This window comes from Oryx dammah, unplaced genomic scaffold, assembly GCF_014754425.2.
Source record: "Oryx dammah isolate SB20612 unplaced genomic scaffold, SCBI_Odam_1.1 HiC_scaffold_6, whole genome shotgun sequence".
In the NCBI taxonomy this organism is placed as follows: Eukaryota; Metazoa; Chordata; class Mammalia; order Artiodactyla; family Bovidae; genus Oryx; species Oryx dammah.
The window spans coordinates 15,870,925-15,889,697 of NW_024070190.1; the positions used below are offsets into that span (position 1 = coordinate 15,870,925).

General features: G+C 56.1%; 2 protein-coding genes across 6 annotated transcripts in view; one reads left to right on the forward strand and one right to left on the reverse strand.

Annotated features, from left to right (window-relative positions):
• The window catches only part of RASSF4 (Ras association domain family member 4), a 34,996-nt gene that overhangs the window by 7,207 nt on the left and 9,016 nt on the right, over nucleotides 1–18,773 (forward strand). For 3 of the 4 annotated variants that reach the window (XR_005721420.1, XM_040242805.1, XM_040242803.1), the window contains exons 2-6: nucleotides 3,377–3,470; nucleotides 5,815–5,890; nucleotides 14,986–15,119; nucleotides 16,467–16,558; nucleotides 17,474–17,631. Coding sequence is in view for 3 of the 4 variants with exons in the window: in XM_040242805.1 (XP_040098739.1) it covers nucleotides 3,409–3,470; nucleotides 5,815–5,890; nucleotides 14,986–15,119; nucleotides 16,467–16,558; nucleotides 17,474–17,631 (522 nt within the window). In the remaining variant the exon portion in view is untranslated. Of the gene's footprint in view, nucleotides 1–3,373; nucleotides 3,471–5,814; nucleotides 5,891–14,985; nucleotides 15,120–16,466; nucleotides 16,559–17,473; nucleotides 17,632–18,773 lie in introns of all 4 variants that reach the window. The other variant, XM_040242804.1, reaches the window with a different exon arrangement.
• Nucleotides 9,731–12,473, reverse strand: DEPP1 (DEPP1 autophagy regulator). Of its 2 annotated transcripts, none has more exons than XM_040242813.1 (2): nucleotides 12,260–12,473; nucleotides 9,731–11,689 (listed from the first exon to the last, which is right to left on the reverse strand). In XM_040242813.1, the coding sequence occupies exon 2, from the start codon at nucleotides 11,660–11,662 to the stop codon at nucleotides 11,036–11,038; it is 627 nt and encodes a 208-aa protein (XP_040098747.1). In that variant the 5' UTR covers nucleotides 11,663–11,689; nucleotides 12,260–12,473; the 3' UTR covers nucleotides 9,731–11,035. The 2 variants fall into 2 exon arrangements, with proteins under 2 accessions (XP_040098747.1, XP_040098745.1); XM_040242811.1 differs by having other exon boundaries at nucleotides 9,731–11,696; nucleotides 12,260–12,472.

Sequence of the window (18,773 nt, forward strand, 5' to 3'; positions counted from 1 at the left end):
GCATGAAAGTGAAAAGTGAAAGTGAAGTCGCTCAGTCGTGTCCAACTTTTTGCAACCCCATGGACTGCAGCCCACCAGGCTCCTCCGTCCCTGGGATTTTCCAGGCAAGAGCACTGGAGTGGGCGCTGTCACCTTCTCCGATACATGTATATGCATGTGCGCTAAGTTGCTTCAGTCACGTCTGACTCTTTGCAACCCTATGGACCGTAGCCCACCAGGCTCCTCTGTCCATGGGGATCCTCCAGGCAAGAATACTGGAGTGGGTTGCCATGCCCTCCTCCAGGGGATCGTCCCGACCCAGGGATCAGACTCGCGTCTCTTGTGTCTCCTGCACTGGCAGCCGGGTTCTTTACCACTGGAGCCACCGGGGAAGTTAAAACATATATATACACATTCATTTTCTAATTAGCTTATTTATTTTAATTGGAGGCTAATTACTTTACAGTATTGCAGTGGTTTTTGCCATACATTGACATGTATATTCATTTTAACTGAATTATTTACTGCGTTAGAATAAACTAGATTATCCTGCAGTAACAAATCCCTGAAACAGAGAGGTTTATTTCTCTTCCCCCATCCACATCTGTTGTGGATTGGCAGAGGCCTCTGGTCCCCAGAGATACTCTGGGACCCAGGCTGACCATCAAGAAGCTGTACTAACTGGGTTATGCGGCTTTCCGGGTCACCATGGCGGGAAGCAGGAGAGCTCCCGGGCCACACCCTGGCCCAGGTGCGCTGGCCTGGGAGTGACACTCAGCACTTCCATCTGCAAGCCAGTCACAGGGCCCCGTGGCTGCAAGGGGCTGGAGGGCGGGGGCTATCATGCGGTCATTCCAGGGGCAGTGATTGTCTCCACCATGGTCACCCAACTTTAAAAGTGGACTACGGTCTGTAAAAATCCAGACTTCTGGCTTCTTAGGAAACGCCAGAAAAGCTGCCCCGCCGAAAGAAGAATGTGTCCCCAAGCCCCCATGGAGTACACTGACCAGTGTCCCTCAGCCAAGCCACGTCCCTGGCCCCTAGAGACTTAGACACGATTTATTCCGGCTGTGTACACACAACTCTGGGAAAGCTGAGTTCGGTGGACCTCATGAGGCTTTCTGTACTCATTCAATAATTTAACAGCATTTGTGGATCTCCGCAGCATCCAGTCTTGTGATCTGTGCTGGAAACAAGCGGAGAGGCATAAAAGGAACATCTCTGCCACGCCAGACTCCTGCTCCTCTGGGAGAGTCACAGCGAGAGGCGGGTCCTGTGACGGAGAGCGGGGCACAGGAGCTGGCCCAGACAGGAGCTGATGGCTGGAGGGGGGACCTGGTCTGGGCAGGGCTTCCTGGACAGCCAAGGGTAGGGTCTAGGATGAGGATGATGCTGGATGCTGAGAGACTAGGGGAGCGGAGAGCAGCTCAGGCAGGCTGGAGCGCAGGGCAGGAAGTGGGGAGGGTGAGAGGCAAGCAGGCTGCAGAGCGAGGCGTGAGGGAAGAAAGCTCCTCGGGCTATTTCTGGGGAAATCCAGCCCTTCCCATTTTGAGCTTGCTTAAAACAAGACAGTTGGGTCACTGACCCAACAGAAGCAGTGTTGACTGAGAGACTCAGCCTTGCCCCGGGCTGAAGCCAGCTTCTGTGTTGGTAGCATTTAAGGAAGTACCCGGAGAGAGAAGCTGGCAGATCACTGTTTCCACAAGAGAGCTGAAATGCTGAGGAACTGAAACCCTATTTTGAAATAGGTCAAGGAGAAGGCCGCTGGAGGCCCCCAGCTCCAGGCCCCACGGCGCCAATGCCCTATGCCCTACGGAGGCAGGGCCGGCGCGGCCGCAGCGGGGAGCCTGCCCCGTCTGCGGGCCCGTTTGCCACACTGCAGACCAAGGCAGAGGGGAGGCATCTCGGGGATGATCCTGATGTCACCGGGAAGCTCCCCACCCTCAGATCATTCCCCCGTCTCCATGCCTACCGTGTGTCCCCTGCCTCCAGTGTCAGCGCTCAGGGCTGATGTGGCTGCAGGAAGGCTGGCTCCGGTGTGTGGGAGGATCGAGCCAGCAGGGAGACGGTGCGCTGGGCTAGGTGGGACCAGCGCCCGGGGCTCTGTGCAGTGAGGCCCTGCAGGCGACAGCCGCAGGGCAGGCCCTGAGCCCCACAGTAGCCCTGGCACAAACACGGGTCAGGAAGGTGTGGCTGAACCAGGCTGTGTGGACAGACGTGGAGTGTTGTTTTTGGGAAGAAGCCGAAGGAGCTCCATGATGTGACAGACATGCTGTGTCCCCTCCCAGGTCTGTGCCATCCCCCGGGGTCGCTAAACTCCTCACTCCTAGCTGCACCTTGGGAGAAGGGGGGCAGAAGCAGGATCGAGGTTAGAGTGTGTGTGTGTGCGTGCGTGTGTGTGTGTGATGCTGCCTTAGAGCCCAAAGCGCAGGGGGCGTTGATAACCGAGCACTTGGCCAGAATAATGCAGAGACAGAAAAGAGTGGGGACCTACGCCCAGGGTGCCAACAGGATAGAAAGCTCTAGATTTACCCTCCATGAAAGGAGCCCCGAGGGCTTGGGAAGCTCCGCAAACATTTCCAGGTTGTGAATGAGAAGAGACGGTTTCATGGATGAGTCTATGAACAACCCTGTAGGACAGAAGTTACTTCACGCGCCAAAGAGAAAATGAAGGGTCTGAGGGTTTAAGTCGCTGTCGAGATCAGTGTAGAGAAGGGGCTGAAAGACCAGAATCGAGGGGCTAGACGCTTGTGATCAGTGACTTCACCGTTTACTCGCTGGGAATCTTAGGTGAAGCACGCAACCTCTGTCCCTGATTCCCCACCCGTGAAACGAGTACACGATGGTCCTCACCTCATAATAGTACTGTCAGGAATAAATAACTCATGGAATACGTTCAACAGCCTCCAGCATGTGTGAACATGGTACCACTCAGCCTGTCACTGGGGAGGACTGGCCCAGGGGCGCTGACTGCAAAGGCAGGAATGGGGCAACCACCCCGGGATCCCTGGGCATGGACAAGAAAGGCCCAGGGCGGCTTAGAGGCCTGAGGGAGCAATGGAGGTGGAAGACATCATTCAAGGTGTCCTTAAAAGGGAAAGAGAATACAGCCTGAAACACTCGGGGAGTGATCTCATTCCCAGGGATTGTGCAGAGGTTGGGGCAGGGGGCTGAGCAGTACCTCTGGCCTTGCCCTGCCTGGGCTGGCGCATGGGGGTGCGGGGTCCCGTTGAGCCCTCTGGGTCTGGCGCTCCAGCCGCTCCGTGCCTGGGGGCAGGGTGCGGTGAGGGGCAGTAGGGGTAAGTGGCCTCAGGCCTCTACGCCAAAGCCCGGCCCGCACCGGCCGTCGCTCCCCCCGGCTTACCCGGCTGTGGGCCCTCCTTTGTCTGCCCAGCAGGTAACTTCCAAGTCTGCAGACGAGAGGAGAAGATGAAGGAAGATTGTCCCCCCAGCTCCCGTGTGCCCATCAGCGACAGCAAGTCCATTCTGAAGTAAGTCACTGTGCGCAGAGAGGGGCCTCCACGCCCGCCGTCCCCGGCGGCCACGCCCCTGCGGGCGGCAGCCTTTGTGGGAAAGGATTCTGGGCACTTTTAATAGGTATGATGGTGGGCCTGCCCCAGGGACAGTGATGGGGGCCGCTTCTTTCTGAAGTCTTTCTCTTTGAAGATCAAGGGTCAAGGTATGCCTTTGACCCCCACCTCCTAGGGCCCAGGGAAGCAGGAACGTGTGCCTGCCTACTGTGGCTCGCAGAGATGGCACTTAATTTATTTAAAAACTAGAACAATCCTGCATTCTTGTTGTGTCAAACAGTTCATGGAAAGAACCCTCAAAACTGGTGTTGGGTTTTTATTGGAAGAGTATATTTTATTGACATTATGATTTAATTCTGCTTCTTTTTATTTTATTTACTCCCTGTCTGTCTCATGATAAAAAAAGAAAAACTGGGAAACTTTTCCAAGTTCATCGCTGAACTAAAGAAATCTTTTTTTTTTTTTCATTTTATCTTGCTTTTCGAGTCCTGAGTCCAAATATTTTCTAAATTTAGTCAGCTCTTGTCTGTTGTCCTGAAGGCAAACCAAGTCTCCTTAAAATGCATTAGCTTTTACTGAGGACCTGGCTCCTAGGATCCTCCTTCCCGAGACCCTGAAAAAACAGTGCTGCCTACAAGATCGTTATCCTTATTTAGATTTGATAATAAGAACAATGTAACAATGTTAAATATTTTGAAAAAGTCATAATAATAACCCTAATATGATGAATTCTAAGTCGCTTCAGTCAGAGATCAAACCCGCATCTCTTACGTCTCCTGCATTGACAGGTGGGTTCTTCACCGCCAGCACCACCTGGGAAGCCCAATTATATGTCCTGGAAATTTATACATATATATCCTATTAACTATGTGCTATAAATATATTCTAACAAGACTGTATTCAGTGATTACACACTTAGAAGCACAGTGGACGTGGAACGTTGAATTCTGCGTTGTTAATACCATCACGTTGTAAAACCCTGCCCGTTACCACGTCGCACAGGACTGCACGCCAGAGCACCAGCGTGTGTTCTGCTCATCCGGGCCCTAGGTTGCTTGAGTGTGGGTGAAAGCACTGCCTGAGAGGTTCTAGAGCCTCTCTTTCCAGCAGGGAGCCACCAGCCACAGTGGCTGCTAAGCACGTGGCCTGTGCTGAAAGGGTGTACTGAACAGGAAGAGGCTCCAAGTGGCAAAAATCGCTCACAAAACAAAGCAGTGACCAAAGTCTCAGTGCAGCTTGTAATAGATTCCATGCTCACATTCCAGAGACACTGGGCTCAGTAGAATGTGCTGGTGAGCATAACCCCCTGTTGTATTTTCCTTGGTGCGTGGCTGCTGCGGTGAGTTAGCCCCTGAGTCGCGTCCGACTCTTTTGCGACCCCGTGGACTGTAGTCCACCAGACTCCTCTGTCCATGGGCTTTCCCAGGCAAGAACACTGGAGGGGGCTGCCATCTCCTTCTCTAATGGGCCTCCCCGAGCCAGGGATCGAACCCGGGTCCCCTGCGCATCTCCTGCAGGCAGGCAGGCAGGCAGAGTCTTTACCACTTGACCTCCAGGGAAGCCCCATGTGGCTACGGGACAATCTAAAACCATGTGCGTATCCTTCATTTCATGTCTATGGGACCGCACTGCCTGCAGAGCCCAGCTTGGGTGCGGCAAGCTGGAGTCATTTTCTCTCTGCCACACCTCAGCCAAGACACAAGCTGTGGCTTTCCCTTTATTCAGGGGAAAAGCGTTTGGATTCAGTAGCCTTCCTAGGGCCTTCAGGATCTTACGCCCAGAGCTGTCAGTCTCATCCCTTGACCACGTCCAGAAAGTCAGGAGGAAGAAGACAGACATCTCTGGTGGTACTCCCACAGCAGCCAGCCCAGACCCTTATCAGAGGTCATATGGGGGGAAAAAGCAAGCTTTTAAAAAGCCAATTAGCCAAGCCCAAGTGATTTATTCCGAGGAGGTGGCTCAGAAGTTAAGTATAGAGAGATTGTCAGGAACTCTTATCTATAACAGTGAAATTGTGCAAACACCCTCGAAGTACAACAGTGTGACCTGGGCCCCTCGGTGAGTTTTGCTTCCGTCTCAGCCCCACCTCAGGCTTCCCAGGAGTGCTGGTATGTGAAACTCCATAGAAGATTGAAAGGCATGTGTCTGATGGCAAAGTCTAGCCTCTCAATGGAATATATATTGTTGGCAAAGTGTGTACATTGTGCCCATTTTATAAATGAGGAAACTGAGGCCACCAAAGCCAAATGCTTTATCCAGGGCCCGGCCACACTCCAAGATCACATGTGTGTCCTTACCTTTTCAGGTCAGAGCTCCTAAGCCTGCTGAAAACCTACAACTGCTACCACGAGGGCAGGAGCTCCCAGCTGAGGCACAGGGAGGTAAGGCCGCCTGTCTTCTGTTTCATAGGCTCACCGTTTATCCTGGCTGGCCAGAAAGACTTTGGCCAGTCTTTTTGTGGCAACTGCTTTATGCCTATTAACCAAGGGTAATTCTTTATGCCTGTTAACCAAGTGAAAGAATGTTTCCTTCACTTTAAGTGTCCAGTAAGGATAATGAATTGTCAGGTCTCCCATTCTCTGAGTTGGGGACAAAATTATCTCCTTTGAGGTCCCTGCAAGGGGTGCGGAGGGTCTGACCATCCCCAAGAGAATGCAGAGCCGATGGATTTCACAACGTGGGTCTTCTCCTTCCTCCTGGGACTTTGGTCAGGATTCCAGTGTTTGAAATCTTTGAGATTCCACCCAGCCCAGTCCTTCCTCTGCCCATCCTTCATCACAGGGCCCTGGTTTGCCCAAGTTCACAGCAATCCAGGAGTAAAAGCACAGCTTCTCTGCTTTTCAACCAAGAGGAGAGCCTTGCAGCAGAGGAGGGCTCCCCAAGTGACGCTCACAGGGCCGGGCAGGGTGGCTGTTGGGGAGAAGACGTCGGCCCACTGGCAGGCCACCGCTGCCTGTCAGACCCAGCCAGGGTGGCCGCGTGGAGTTCTGGGATTGGGGCACCCAAACCCTTCCTGATTTTTCAAAAGAAGCTAGATATCCAGAATTTCATGTGGAATTTCCAAACCTCGAAACACTATGTGAGCTAAATAAAGCACGCCTGTAAGCCGCACATAGCCCGCGGGCACCAGCTGAGCTCCAGGGAGCGACCAGCACGGCCAAGGCTCAGGGAGCCAGTCACCAGGCAGGTTAAGTAGAGGTGGTCTTACCACCATCCGGAACTTTCGGCTCTTTCACAGGGGAGCCCTGGTCGGGATATTGGGACATTTGAAAAAGCCAAATGGGAAGTCTTATCGTGATCATGATTAAGCTTTATTTTGGGAGTTACCCACGGTTGAGATCCCCTAGACAAGGAAATGGCCACCCACTCCAGTATTCATGCCTGAAAAATGCCATGGACAGAGGAGCTACACGGCGGGCCAAAGTCCATACAGTCACAAAGAGTTGAACATAACAGAGAGACTGAACACAGGGTCGAGATCGTGTTGGCTCTTGGACTTTCTGCAGCCCATCAGTGTCTGAGAAGGGCCAGCAAACTCTTCCCACCCTCCTTTGCTCAGACCTGCTGAATCAAACTCTTTCACCCTCCCAGCTGTTTTGACAAGTCCTCCAGGGAATTCTGGTGATGGCCACGTTTGAGAACAGCTAATCTAAGAGCTTGATCTTGGCACTTGGGATTCCCCAGAACATTCCCCTCTGTAGGAACAGCTGAGTGGGGCTGGGAAGCCCCAACCCTGTTTGTGAGATGGGACAGTCCCCGTGGAGGAGTAGAGGACGCTGCCTCAGGAAGACGAGCTCCTGACGTTCCCCAGAGGCAGGAAGTTAACATCCCACAGGCAGAGAGTTTCACTTTTCTAACCCTGAAGCGGGTGGCGGTGGGGTGGGGGGGTCTGCCTTGGTGTCCTTGGAGCTGGAAAGTACTTTTCATGAAACTTCTGCAGCTTTAACCGTCCAGGTGTGCCAGCCTGAGGGAGTGTATGTCTTTGGAGGTGACCGCCACCATCAAGACAGGTCACTGGCTTGGGAGGCAGGGAGTTCTAACACTGGTTCCTGGAGCTCCACGTCTCAGAGTGGCTCACCCACCCGGTGTCGGGGTCTCTGCAGTTCCTCAGATCGCTCACCTGGGACCTTCTGGGCCTCAGGGACTCGCTGACCTCAGAACTTGCTACAGGGCCACCTGAGACTGGCCTCTCCTGGCCCTGCAGGCCCCAAGGGCAGGACAGACAGGAGGAGCTTGGCCTCAACTCTATTCGTTGTAGTCCTAGAACTTGATGAGGGAGCCGGGGCCGTTTTCCAGCAAAGAAACCGGGACTCTTACATAAGCCTCTGGTCCACGATGACACTGAAGTAACAGAGATGCTGGTGTGGCTCCAAGGCCTGAGCAGAGGAGTGTGAGATGCAGTGGTAGCGTGGTCAGCATTACACTCTGGAAACCTTTGGAGGTCTCTGTTGAGGATGCCTCACCAGATCTTAGAGACTCAGAGGGCTGTTCGCTACCTTTGATCCCCAGGCTCGACCCCCAAGCTAAGCACGGGGTGCTCAGCATCGGGTACCTCCCCACCCCTGCTGTCACCAGGCCTGCCATGGAGCAACCTCAGCCTGGCTGCTACAGTTGGGGCACCTTCTCTTCCACTGTCTCATCTGCAGTCCCTTGAACTTAGAGAGATGAAATGTGTCAATGGGGCCGCACCTGGAGCAAGCGTTTCCCCATGAACTTTCCCCCAGCTTCTAAAGGGCTAGGAGCAAAGGATCCCCAGCTCAGTAGGCTGAAGCACTAGCTTCCTTCATTGAAAACCTCGCCTTTAGGATAGGATAATTCTGCTTGTTTTACAATGAAAAGGGTGAATGCTAAGTTGCTTCAGTCGTGTCCGACTCTGTGCAACCCCATAGACGGCAGCCCACCAGGCTCCCCCGTCCCTGGGATTCTCCAGGCAAGAACACTGGAGTGGGTTGCCATTTCCTTCTCCAATGCATGAAAGTGAAAGCTGAAAGTGAAGTTGCTCAGTCGTGTCTGACTCTTAGCGACCCCATGGACTGCAGCCCACCAGGCTCCCCCGTCCCTGGGATTTTTCCAGGCAAGAGTACTGGAGTGGGGGGCCATTGCCTTCTCCGAAAGTGTGAATAACCAGGAGCAATCTGAGCCTTTCGGAAAAATAGCAAAGCATTTTAACCAGGCTGGTTGGTGCCTGTAGAGAATAATGGACCACCGGGAAATGCCAGTGGGCAACTATATCACTGCTGACATTATGAGCTAGAGGCCTTAGGGCCCTGGGGTCGCTGGGTGTGGTGTGCGGCCAGCTTCCAAAGCCAGCCTCCCACCTTGCCCGCGCTCAGCTCTAAATGGACGCAGAGCTCTCCCTGGTGGCCTGAGCGCACATCACACCCAGTGTAGGACCTCAGCCCCAGAGCCGCTGCGTCCTGCTTAAGGGAAGGACCTTCCTCCACCAGGGACCCCTTCCCTCTTACAGTGACCCCCCTTCCTCTAATGCCTGAAGGCAGGAATGACAGGGGTTGACAGAGCCCTAGGCCCGTGTCCCCTGGGAGTTGCTGAGCGCTTTCCAGTCTGCCTCTCCAGGTGGGAGGGGCATCGGGCCCTTCCCTGTCTCAGTGCTGGGTGGGCTGCTCACTGGGACCTCAGCACGAGCACTTTCTGACAGGCTGTTCTGTCCTCAGGCGCTTGGGACGCTGCTGGAGACCACTTCCCCCAGACCTTTATTCTTTTCTGCTTTCTTTTTAGGGCGTACCTTCTGAAGGTGCCATTAGCTTATTTTACATCCAGGAAATAGACAGAGAAGTCCAGAGCCCAGGGCTCTCCTTGGCCTTGTCGGCTCTCCTTGGCCTTGTCTGATCTCCTGAAATGCAGCAGTGTGATTCCTGAGCTTGCGGGATTAGCAGCGTCATCCTAATTTCCGCTGCTTCATTGTAAGCTGACCCAGTGAGCCCAGGACATCCCGTCACCAGCCACACCCCCACCCAGTAGGTCAGCCCTCCTCAACACCTCCTAAGGAAGTTCCGACCAATGTCTGTTCCACACATATTTGCTGCAGAAGGTCAGGGACCCAGAGATTTGAGCCAACCAGAGGCACAGCAGTAGTGACCGCTGGGAATTTGTATGTAGTGTTCGTAATTCCATCTCTGAGCTCACTTGTACTGATTCCCCAATCACTGTAGAATGTGAAGGATGGGCCTTGCTGTCCCCATTTTACAGATCAGGAAACTAACCACTTGTCCGAAACATTTTCTTTTAAAATTTAAAATTATTATCATTCTAATATATTTTTTTTAATGTATGGTTTACATTCTGCCTCCTCAGAGAACACACGTTAAAGAGGACTGATATGCACTGTAAATGTCCAAAGTGATTTTTGTAAATATTTTTAAGTTGAAGGAAAGAAAGGGCAAAAGAGAGGAAGGGAGGGTAGGATGGATGGAGGGAGGGAGGGCGGGTATTTGCTAGTCCACAGAGCAAGGAGGTGGGGAAACTGAGGCAGGCCTTGCGCCCACCCGTGGGCCCAGCTCTGTCCTTTGCTCCTCTGTCTGTCCCACCCTGATGAGGGCAGCCAGCCCTGGCCTGGCCCAGGAGAACCCAGCAGCAGGCCTCAGGCCTGTGTCTTCTGATTGCTCCGATGCCCACCTCCTCCCCGAGGGAGGCAGTCTGCCCCCTCCCCTGTTCCTCATCCTCACCCCCTTGCTTGCCAGACGCCTCTGGGAACTGAGGTTTGCCAGGCTGTGGGGACCCAGGGCTGAGGGTGGGGGCACCCATGGACATGTGGAATGAGGCTGTGGTCCCTGGACCCTGCCGTTCACCCCACGGATGAGAGGCCCCTGGGTGAGGCCGTGAGGGGTGGGAACGAGTGGACCATGTGGTCTGGGGTGCGGTGCCCTGCAGGCCGGCAGGGGCAGGTTTTGTCTTGGCCGTCAGCGTGGGGAATGCTCCTGGGGCCACAGCAGGGCTTGGGCGGTGGGACCCCTGAGGCTCCCTGGGAAGCCCCCGGGACCGACCCCCTGAAGCACAGCAGCTGCGTTTGCTGAGCCCCTCTGTTTGCTCATGGGCCCCGGGGGGGCTTGGGAGTGCCCAGGGCCAGGCTGTGACACCACTGAGGGCCAAGGCTTTCTCCTCCCCTCAACCTTCCTCGTCTCCCCACCTGTGAGGCCACCAGAGGCAGCAGCTGCGCCACGTGTGGCTCGTAACCTGCACCCCCGGATGTGTGCGGGTCTCAGCACAGCCTAGGAGGCAGGCCTCATTAATCACCGCTTACCCGGGAGAAAACCGAGGCACAGACACGTTAAATGACTTGCCGAAGGTGGTAAGCCAGTTAGGAGAGCCACAGGTGGGATAGGCTGTTATTCAAAGAAGGGGTCTCACTGGGACTTGCCAAAGCAGAGAGCCCCTGCAGAGAGGTGGTTCCCTCCCAGAACCTGCCAGGGGCAGACCCCACCCGGGTGGTGGGGGGTAGAATAGGAAGGCGAGGCGTGGAGGAGACGCATCCCTGTGTGCTATTTACAGAAGTCTTTATTGGGGCGGTCTCAGAGTTCATGGATCACCGGGAGGTACAAACAGAGAGTTCTGAGGATGCTGCTGTGGCGAGGGCTTGCGAGGGAGCCCGCATCCTGTCCAGGTTGCCCAGAAGCCTGGGAGCACTGGTGCCAGTCCCTCGACGTTCTCCGCAGAGAGTGCCCTGGAGCCTTGGCATCACTCAGCCTCCCTCTGGGGGTCCCTGGTGCCTTGCCACTGTCCGTCTGTCTGCGAGAAGCCCAGGGATCAGCGGAGGGTCCAGTCCTCCTTGGTACATCCCTTCTACTTGGCTGCCTCTCCTGAGACTCCCCAAAGAGCCAGTCCAGGGGGTCCACAGTGCCAGTCCCGGACAGGGAGGGCTGCTGGCCAGTGAAGGGAGTGGTGATGTCCTGTAGAGACCCAGCGGGGCAGCTCTTCGCACAGGAACGGGCTGGCCGGTGGGGTCTGCTGGTTCGCACCCTGGCTGCAGCTTCATCCAGCACCGAGGTGGGCTGTGCCAACTGGCAAATGGACCTCACGTAGTCCTCCAGGCTGGGGGAGGCGGGGGGCTCCTCTCCAGCCCCTCCGGGTAGCATCTCCTCCGAGGTCTCGCGAATTGTGGGCAGGAGAGCCACAGAAAGCAAAAGCCGGGACCTCATGGCTGCCGGTGACAGGGAGGCGGCAACCTGTTGGCTGACAGAGGCCCTGGGGTGAGGGACTGCGGGCCATCCTGACACCCACGGCCCCTCCCCCATCTGAGGTCACCTGGGTGAATCAGAAGCCTGAGAGCAGTTTAAAGTCTGCAGCTCCATGACCAGGCTCGAACTCCTGGGCTCTTTCTGCTGACATCCCTAAGACTCTATCATTACTGTGGTTCAAGAACCTGTGCAAATCAGAGAGCCCAGCTTCATGGGGCTGGAGTCTGAGGAAACCTGGGTTTAAAACCAAACCTGGGTTTAAAAACCAAACGGCCGTTCCTGACCCAGGGTTCTTGGCAAAGTCACCTCTCCAAGCCTCCACTTCTCGGTAAAATAGGGTTGTAAAAACACCTCTCAAGGGTGCTGGGAAAACATATGGACCGTCTCCCTCAGGGGAAACGCCTCTGAATATAAAGCCCCTCAGCAGCTGCTGTCCCCGCTGTCAGCTGCATCCTGGTCGCGAACCCGCAGGGCACGTCCCAGGCTGAGAACTGCCCTCAAACCTGCCCAACGCGATTTTGTTTTACCTCTGACCAGAGAGCAGTGGCCCTCCCTTACCTGTAGCTGAGGAGGCCTGGGGGTAGCAGGGGAGATGGGTGAGCAAGGAAGTCCTCAGGAAGCACCCAGGAAACTCAGGGCCAAGGGCCCAGGGTCGAGGAGTTGGAGCTGGTATCCAGAGCCAGATTGCTGCCAGAGGGACAAGGAGGACGATGCGCCGGGGCTCTGTCCACAGTGAAAGCCTCCCTGAGCTGTCTGGCAAGGCTCGGGGGCTGGCCGCTGCTTTTATACCTTTCCACCGGCAATCAATTACTGTCACACAGGGCCAAAAATAGCAGTGCTCAGGAAGGCTCTCAGAGGAAAACAGCTTGGCGGGCGGGGTCTGGCCCAGCTGCCAGCTTGGAGCAAGTGTTTGCACCCGTGGGAGGTTCTGGGAATGTTTACTCCGCAGGGCAGGGGTGGGGTAGCCACAGCTCCTGGCCATCTCAGAGCACTGGGAGGGCCAGGGGCCTCCACTGGACCTCCACAGCGGCCCTAAGCTCTGCCATCTCTGCCTAGAAGCATTCTTTGATACATCTTACACCAGCACCCCGACACCCCAGTCACTCTGGCCCAGTGCTGGCTCTGACTGAGCCCCGGGCCTATACCTGCAGGGGCCCCGTAAGACGCAGGGGCCCCGTAAGACACAGCGATGCGGAACTCAGCCTGGAGATGGCTGAGGCCGGGCTTCCTTAGGCTTGCTGAGCCTTGGGCTATGGTCACCTTCCTCTGGGACCAGGGGCAGCCTGCGGGGTCAGCAACTACTCTAGGTACAGAGAGCATAGCAATGAGCGAGTCGTTATGTCCTTCACCCAAAGTGCGGTTCAGGTCTTGGCTTTCAGACTTGGCTTCAGCCACTGTTAGATGTTGACACATTGCTGGAGAGAGCCTCCGCTGTACCAGGAACAGCTCATGTCCACTTGCAGACATGTTTATCCATAGATACCCGCCCCACGGTGGACTCTGGGTGGAGGAACATGAAGAAAACCATAGCCGCAGACCAGCTGATGCTCTGGGGCAAGGCTGGGGCGGGGTCCGTGAGGCTGGACATGCTGAGGCCAGGCCTTCAAAGACGGTTCTGGGGACCCCACTGTGAAGAAAGATGCGGGGGCTTGTTCTGGGGAAGCGAGGGGCTGGGGCAGAGCTGCTGCCTAAGGTCAGGGCTGAGCTGCGCTAGGGACCAGCTGCCTCGTGCGACTCACGTCTGGTGTCCCTGCAAAGACACCAGGGGGGCCCCGGGTCTGAGCTCCCCTTCCCTGGATGGAGGGAACGCCCTCTCAGCCTGCAGCTTTCTCTGATCTTATCAGAGGAAACCCACAGCAGAGGAGAGGGACCTCCTTCACCACCCACTCTGGGTTTTCCACTACCCTCCCGGGACCGTTGCCTCACTGAGCCCATCTAGTCTCCAGGGATAGCTCGCCGCCTCCTCGTGCTTGTGCGGTGTCAGCAGTTGTCAGCGGCTCTGGTGTTCCTCTTGCTGTTGTTACTTGTTTTCTTTTTAGCAAATGGTGCAAGGCCGTTCCAGAAAGCTGTGTGTATTTTTGATAACCTTGAACAGAAGAGAACTATTTTCTTTGTGGATGGCATGGTGTTTTTAAACTATTACTAAGTAACCATGAAATCAGTACTGCAGGACACCCCTGTAAGTTGCCAGCGATATGAAACTCCCACAGTCTCTCTGTTCTCACAGTTTTCAGTGCCAGCAAGGAGAAAGAAATGGCGTTGATGAATCTATAACAGAATGGTGCTTGAGAGAGCACTGGGAGAATGATGTTTTAAGTTCATTGCCCAAAGACCGGTATCCGAGCAGACTAGGAGCCTGTAGCTGGGGAGACCTGACTTGGCTGAAGGGTGAGGCTGAGAAGGTTTCTGGCAGGTGCTCTGAGGGCACAGACAAAGCAGCCTGGCCAGGAGCACGTGTGGGCTTGATCAGCTTGGCACAGGGGAGTTGGAGGTGGTTGTGTGCAGACAGAAGCCTGAAATAGGTCAAGAAACAGAATCGAGGACCCGAGGGGAGCAAGTGGGAGCGGGCTGCGAGTGCTCCTGGACGACTCTGTTGATTAGGACCTCAGGCTTTGGCTGTGCCACCTTGGAGAATTAGGGCTGGTCAGGGACACAGGCTGGGAGCTGTTGTTGGTACTCTGAGTGTGTGTGCCAGTAGTGGGGTGTGGGACTGGCCATACCCCAGGTGGTGAGGAAGGCAAGACTGGCCTGGAGGAAAGAGGCCCGCTCGGAAATTGTGGGTGGGGACCATGCTGGTCCTGCTCAGCTCTAGTGGGCATGGGATCCAGTGCCCTTGGCACGTTCCCAGCGGGACCAGGTGACCGTGGGCCCCCCGAGCAGGCGCAGCGCTGGGCGGAGAGCTGGCCTGTGTTGCACCGGTGTCTGCACAGCTGTGCTTCCCTGGGGTGTGTTTCCTTGCCACTGTGTGGACGTGCCTGCCGGACAGCAGCTGCGTTCCTGTGGGACACCTGACTCAGCGCCCTGTCCCAGCCCCTGCGCCCGAGTGGTGGAAGGGCACGCCTCAGGCTTCCTCTCCAGCCCGGGCCTCGTGCCTTAGAGCACAGAGAAATTCGTGGGCCTTCCCCTAGAGGAAGACGGGACCCTCGGGATGAGAGGCTGCATCTGGGGGCCTGAGTGCACAGGGGGGTCCCGTGGGCTGACTTCTGAGCGGGGTGTGAGGGTGGTCAGTGACCCCTGAGTGCGGCTGCTCTGAGAGGAGGGGCTGAGCGTGTGGGTCCCCACAGGAAGAAGGGGCTCTGATCATCGAGGGGCTCCTCAACATTTCCTGGGGACTGAAGCGGCCCATCCGGCTCCAGATACAGGATGACAGGGAGCGCGTGCACCTCTCCTGGACACCCGGACAGTCGAGCTGCCATCTGTGAGTGCCCGCTGGGTGGGGCGGGCCCAGGTGGTCTCCATGACAACCTAAAAGTACTGCTTGGAGTGTGCGGGGCCAGGAGGTTGATCTCTGTCTCTGTATGAAAGCCCCGTTTCTGTCTGGGGCGGGAGGTGGGAGGGTAAACCCACCCTCAACCCGGTCACTCCTGTCACCCCTTGACTGCCTCAGCCCTGGACCTCAGCTGCCAACCTGAAGCCTCACCCCGAAGTGGTTCTTCTCCATGACAAGCAAGTCACCCCCCCTCCTGGAGAGCGACCCAGGCTGCCCTCTCCTCCACTTGAGCTTCTCAGACATTCTCGTCTGTAAGAGAAAGAGGCCTCTCAAAGCTGTCTGCAAGCCAAGCCTCTCAGCACCTCCTGTTCTGCCCTAAAACACACAGGTTTAGCCTCCAACGGCTCTGCTTTTACTTCAATATCAGAATTTATTTTTACAAATTTATCAGAATTTATTTATATCAGATTTATTTGAATATATTAAGAACATTTTGATTGGGATAAAATGGTTTTCTACCTGTCTTAACAGATGTTTGCCTCTTCCCACTTCACACCCAAAGCTGGGCACTAAGCTGCTGAGTTTTGCTTGCTTCCACACGTAATAAATCCTTCTAAGAGTCGGAAATTCAAAACACTTTCCTTCAGAAATTCGCCCTTTGCACACCGGTGCCCCCGGTGCATCCCCAGATGTCCCTGGTCACTCGCAGTGGGTCTGGGGCCTTAGAGCTTCAGGTTTGGATGGGCTCCTTACAAAGGAGGTAAAAGCGGTCACACGAGCAGTCTCAGACAAGGCCCCGCGGAGGCCCCTCGGTGCCGGCTTGGCTCCTCTGTCCATTCCTCCCAGGTTCCTTTCCCATCACGCCCATCCCTCCTCCAGTCCAGCGCTGGCTGCCTTGGCTTGGAGTCCGCCTTTCTCGAGGCCTGGCGGTTAGCCCCCTCCAGGATGCTGCTGCCCTACTCCCCCGGGCCAGAAGGCAGCCCAGAGGGGCCAGAAGGCAGCCCAGAGTGCCCACTCGGCACATGGCCGCAGAGGCCGACCGCCTCGGCCTGGCGCCCAGCACGGGTTTGTGTGTCCATCTGTCCGTACCCCGGGGCCTAGAACAGGCCACTCAGGTCTGCAGGGCAGACTCCCTGTCCTTCCAGCAGACACTGGCAATCTTTTGCTTTTTTTTTTATCTTTTACTTTGACCATGTGTGAAATCCCGGCCTGAGCTCAGCCTGTCCTGCTTCTGGCCTGTGTCTGGCCCACAGAGGCAGCCGGCCTCCTTTTCTTTGATCTGAACCACCTTTCTCTGCCAGGAGCCCTCTCAGCACCATGACTGTCTCTTTTCAGGAAGGAGCCACCTGTTCAAGATGGCAGAGTCACTGCCCAGGAACCCAGCGCTCAGGCTGGGCCCCAGGAGGAGAGTTCCAGAGAAAGATCAGGTCGGTGGGGCCTCGAGCAGCCCAGGACCCGGTCCCACTCATCTGGGGTGGTGGGGGGGTCTGGCTCATGACCGCCATCTCTGGAGATCAGCTTTGTGGAGTAGCAAAGAGTGTCTTCGTTTGCCTTCAAGAGCGTGTGTGCTAAGCTGTTTTGGTCGTGTTAGACTCTTTGTGACCCCATGAACTGTAGCCCGCCAGGCTCCTCTGTCCATGGAATTCTCCAGGCAAGGATAGGGAGGGGGTTGCCATGCCCTGCTCCAGGGGGTCTTCCGGACCCGGGGCTGAAACCCGCATCTCCTGTAATGCCTGCACTGCAGGCAGATTCTTTACCGGTGAGCCACCAGGGAAGCCCAGCCCCTGCTCAACCTCTCCTCAGCCCAAGGCATTCTTACTGACTCCTCAGCCGAGGACAGGCAGGCGGAGGCTTCCAGAGGTGATGTGGTTGTCTGCATCCCTGCGGCGTGCTGCCTTCTGAAAACGGGACATCTGCAGAGAGCACGGCTCCCCCCGGCCCTGTGGGCCCCCGGGACCTCTTCCCCAGCCACCAGGATCCGTGCCTGGGAGTCTGTCCTCTCGGCACCTCCTCCTGGACTCCGTGAAGGGCTTGCCCAGAGGACAGGGCTGGGGCTGTCAAAGTCCTGCTCTGGGTCCCTGGAGCTGGAGGCCCAGAGGCTATGGCCGTGTGGCGTGGGGACACAGGTTATCCTGTCTGGGGGTCGCCTTTCCTGTCTGCAAAATGGCCGTCGCACTGGCTGACCCCAGCCTCCATCACAGGGACAGTGCCCACACTGCCGTCTCCTGCAGCCCAGTGTGCCAGGGAGCCACCTTCACACGCAGCACCACCACAGAGGCTGCTGGGTCACTGCTGCAGGCCCCTGTCCTGAGCCTGACCCCCTTGTCCGTTTCTTGCCACAGAGCCAGCGGAGGAGGACGAGGAGACCCCACAGCTGATGCGGACCAAGAGCGACGCAGCCTGTGTGATCCAGAGGCGGCCCAGGAGCCGAGCGCCCGGTGAGGCCCAGAGGATCCGGCGACACCGCTTCTCCATCAACGGGCACTTTTACAACCACAAGGTGACGGCCCAGCCTGGCCTCTCCCCTGGGCCCTGAAGCTGAGGCTTAGAGAGCCAGCCCCAAGCACCATGCAGCCATTGGGCCTTCTGTAGTGGGGGCCCCTCAGAGGTCACGCCTGAATCCACCCTCAGCAAAACCCTGGTAGGCTTCCCAGGCGGCGCCAGTGCAGAAGACATAAGAGACGCAGGCTGGATCCCTGGAGGAGAGCGTGGCAGCCCACCCCTGTGTTCTTGCCTGGGGAATCCCATGGACAGAGAAGCTTGGGGAGGGCTACAGTCCAAGGGGTCGCAAAGAGTCAGACACAACGGAAGCAACTTAGCCCGCCTGCACAGCCCTGGTATGTAGGCGAGGCAGTGCCTGTGTCCTGATGCAGAAACAGGCTCAGGAGGACAACTGTCTTGCCCCAAATAACATTTCATTTCATGACCACAAAGCCTGTCTGTTTCCCATCACACGCTCAGCGTCAGTTCATTCTCCAACTGCATGAATATCTGGAGGATGACGCTAAATTTGTCTTCAACAAGGCACTTTTCTGTCAGGTTTCCACCCAAGGTCGGTTCATTGTTTCAGGGGATGGCATGTCCCTACTGTCATTGTTGCTTGGTAGATTAAGCCAGCTGGGTCGAGGTGTGCCCGGAGCACGTGCGACGGGTCCCAGAGAACTTGCACAGCTCCTGATTCCCAGCACTTAGCCTTTTGTCCAAGTATGTATTGTACTGACCTCAGGAAAAAAAAGATCTCCTTCCCCTGATGACATCATTCCATAAACAAACCCAACTGTAAAAAGGAGAAGTGGATTGTTGCTATAAATGGCACGCATGGCAGTGTGGGTGAGGCCCTGAATGGAGCGTCCCGCCCTGGAACACATCCCGCAGTGCCGGGAGGCTGGAAGCCAGGGCTTCCAGGCTCAGCAGCTGCCCTTCCTGATAGGTGGTGGGTGACTCATGGGATGGGGGAGCTGGGCGAAGGGAGGTCTTGGGTCAGATCTGAAGCACAGTCACACAGGGGCGGGCTGCTCGCAGCCATTCAAGCTACTCTTGCGGTACCCCGCACTTGGGGATGAAGAATTCAACAAGGCGGGCTGAAGGGACCCTGCTCCGTCTTCAGGACCTCCCTCCGCTCCACACTAGGTTCGCAGTGTT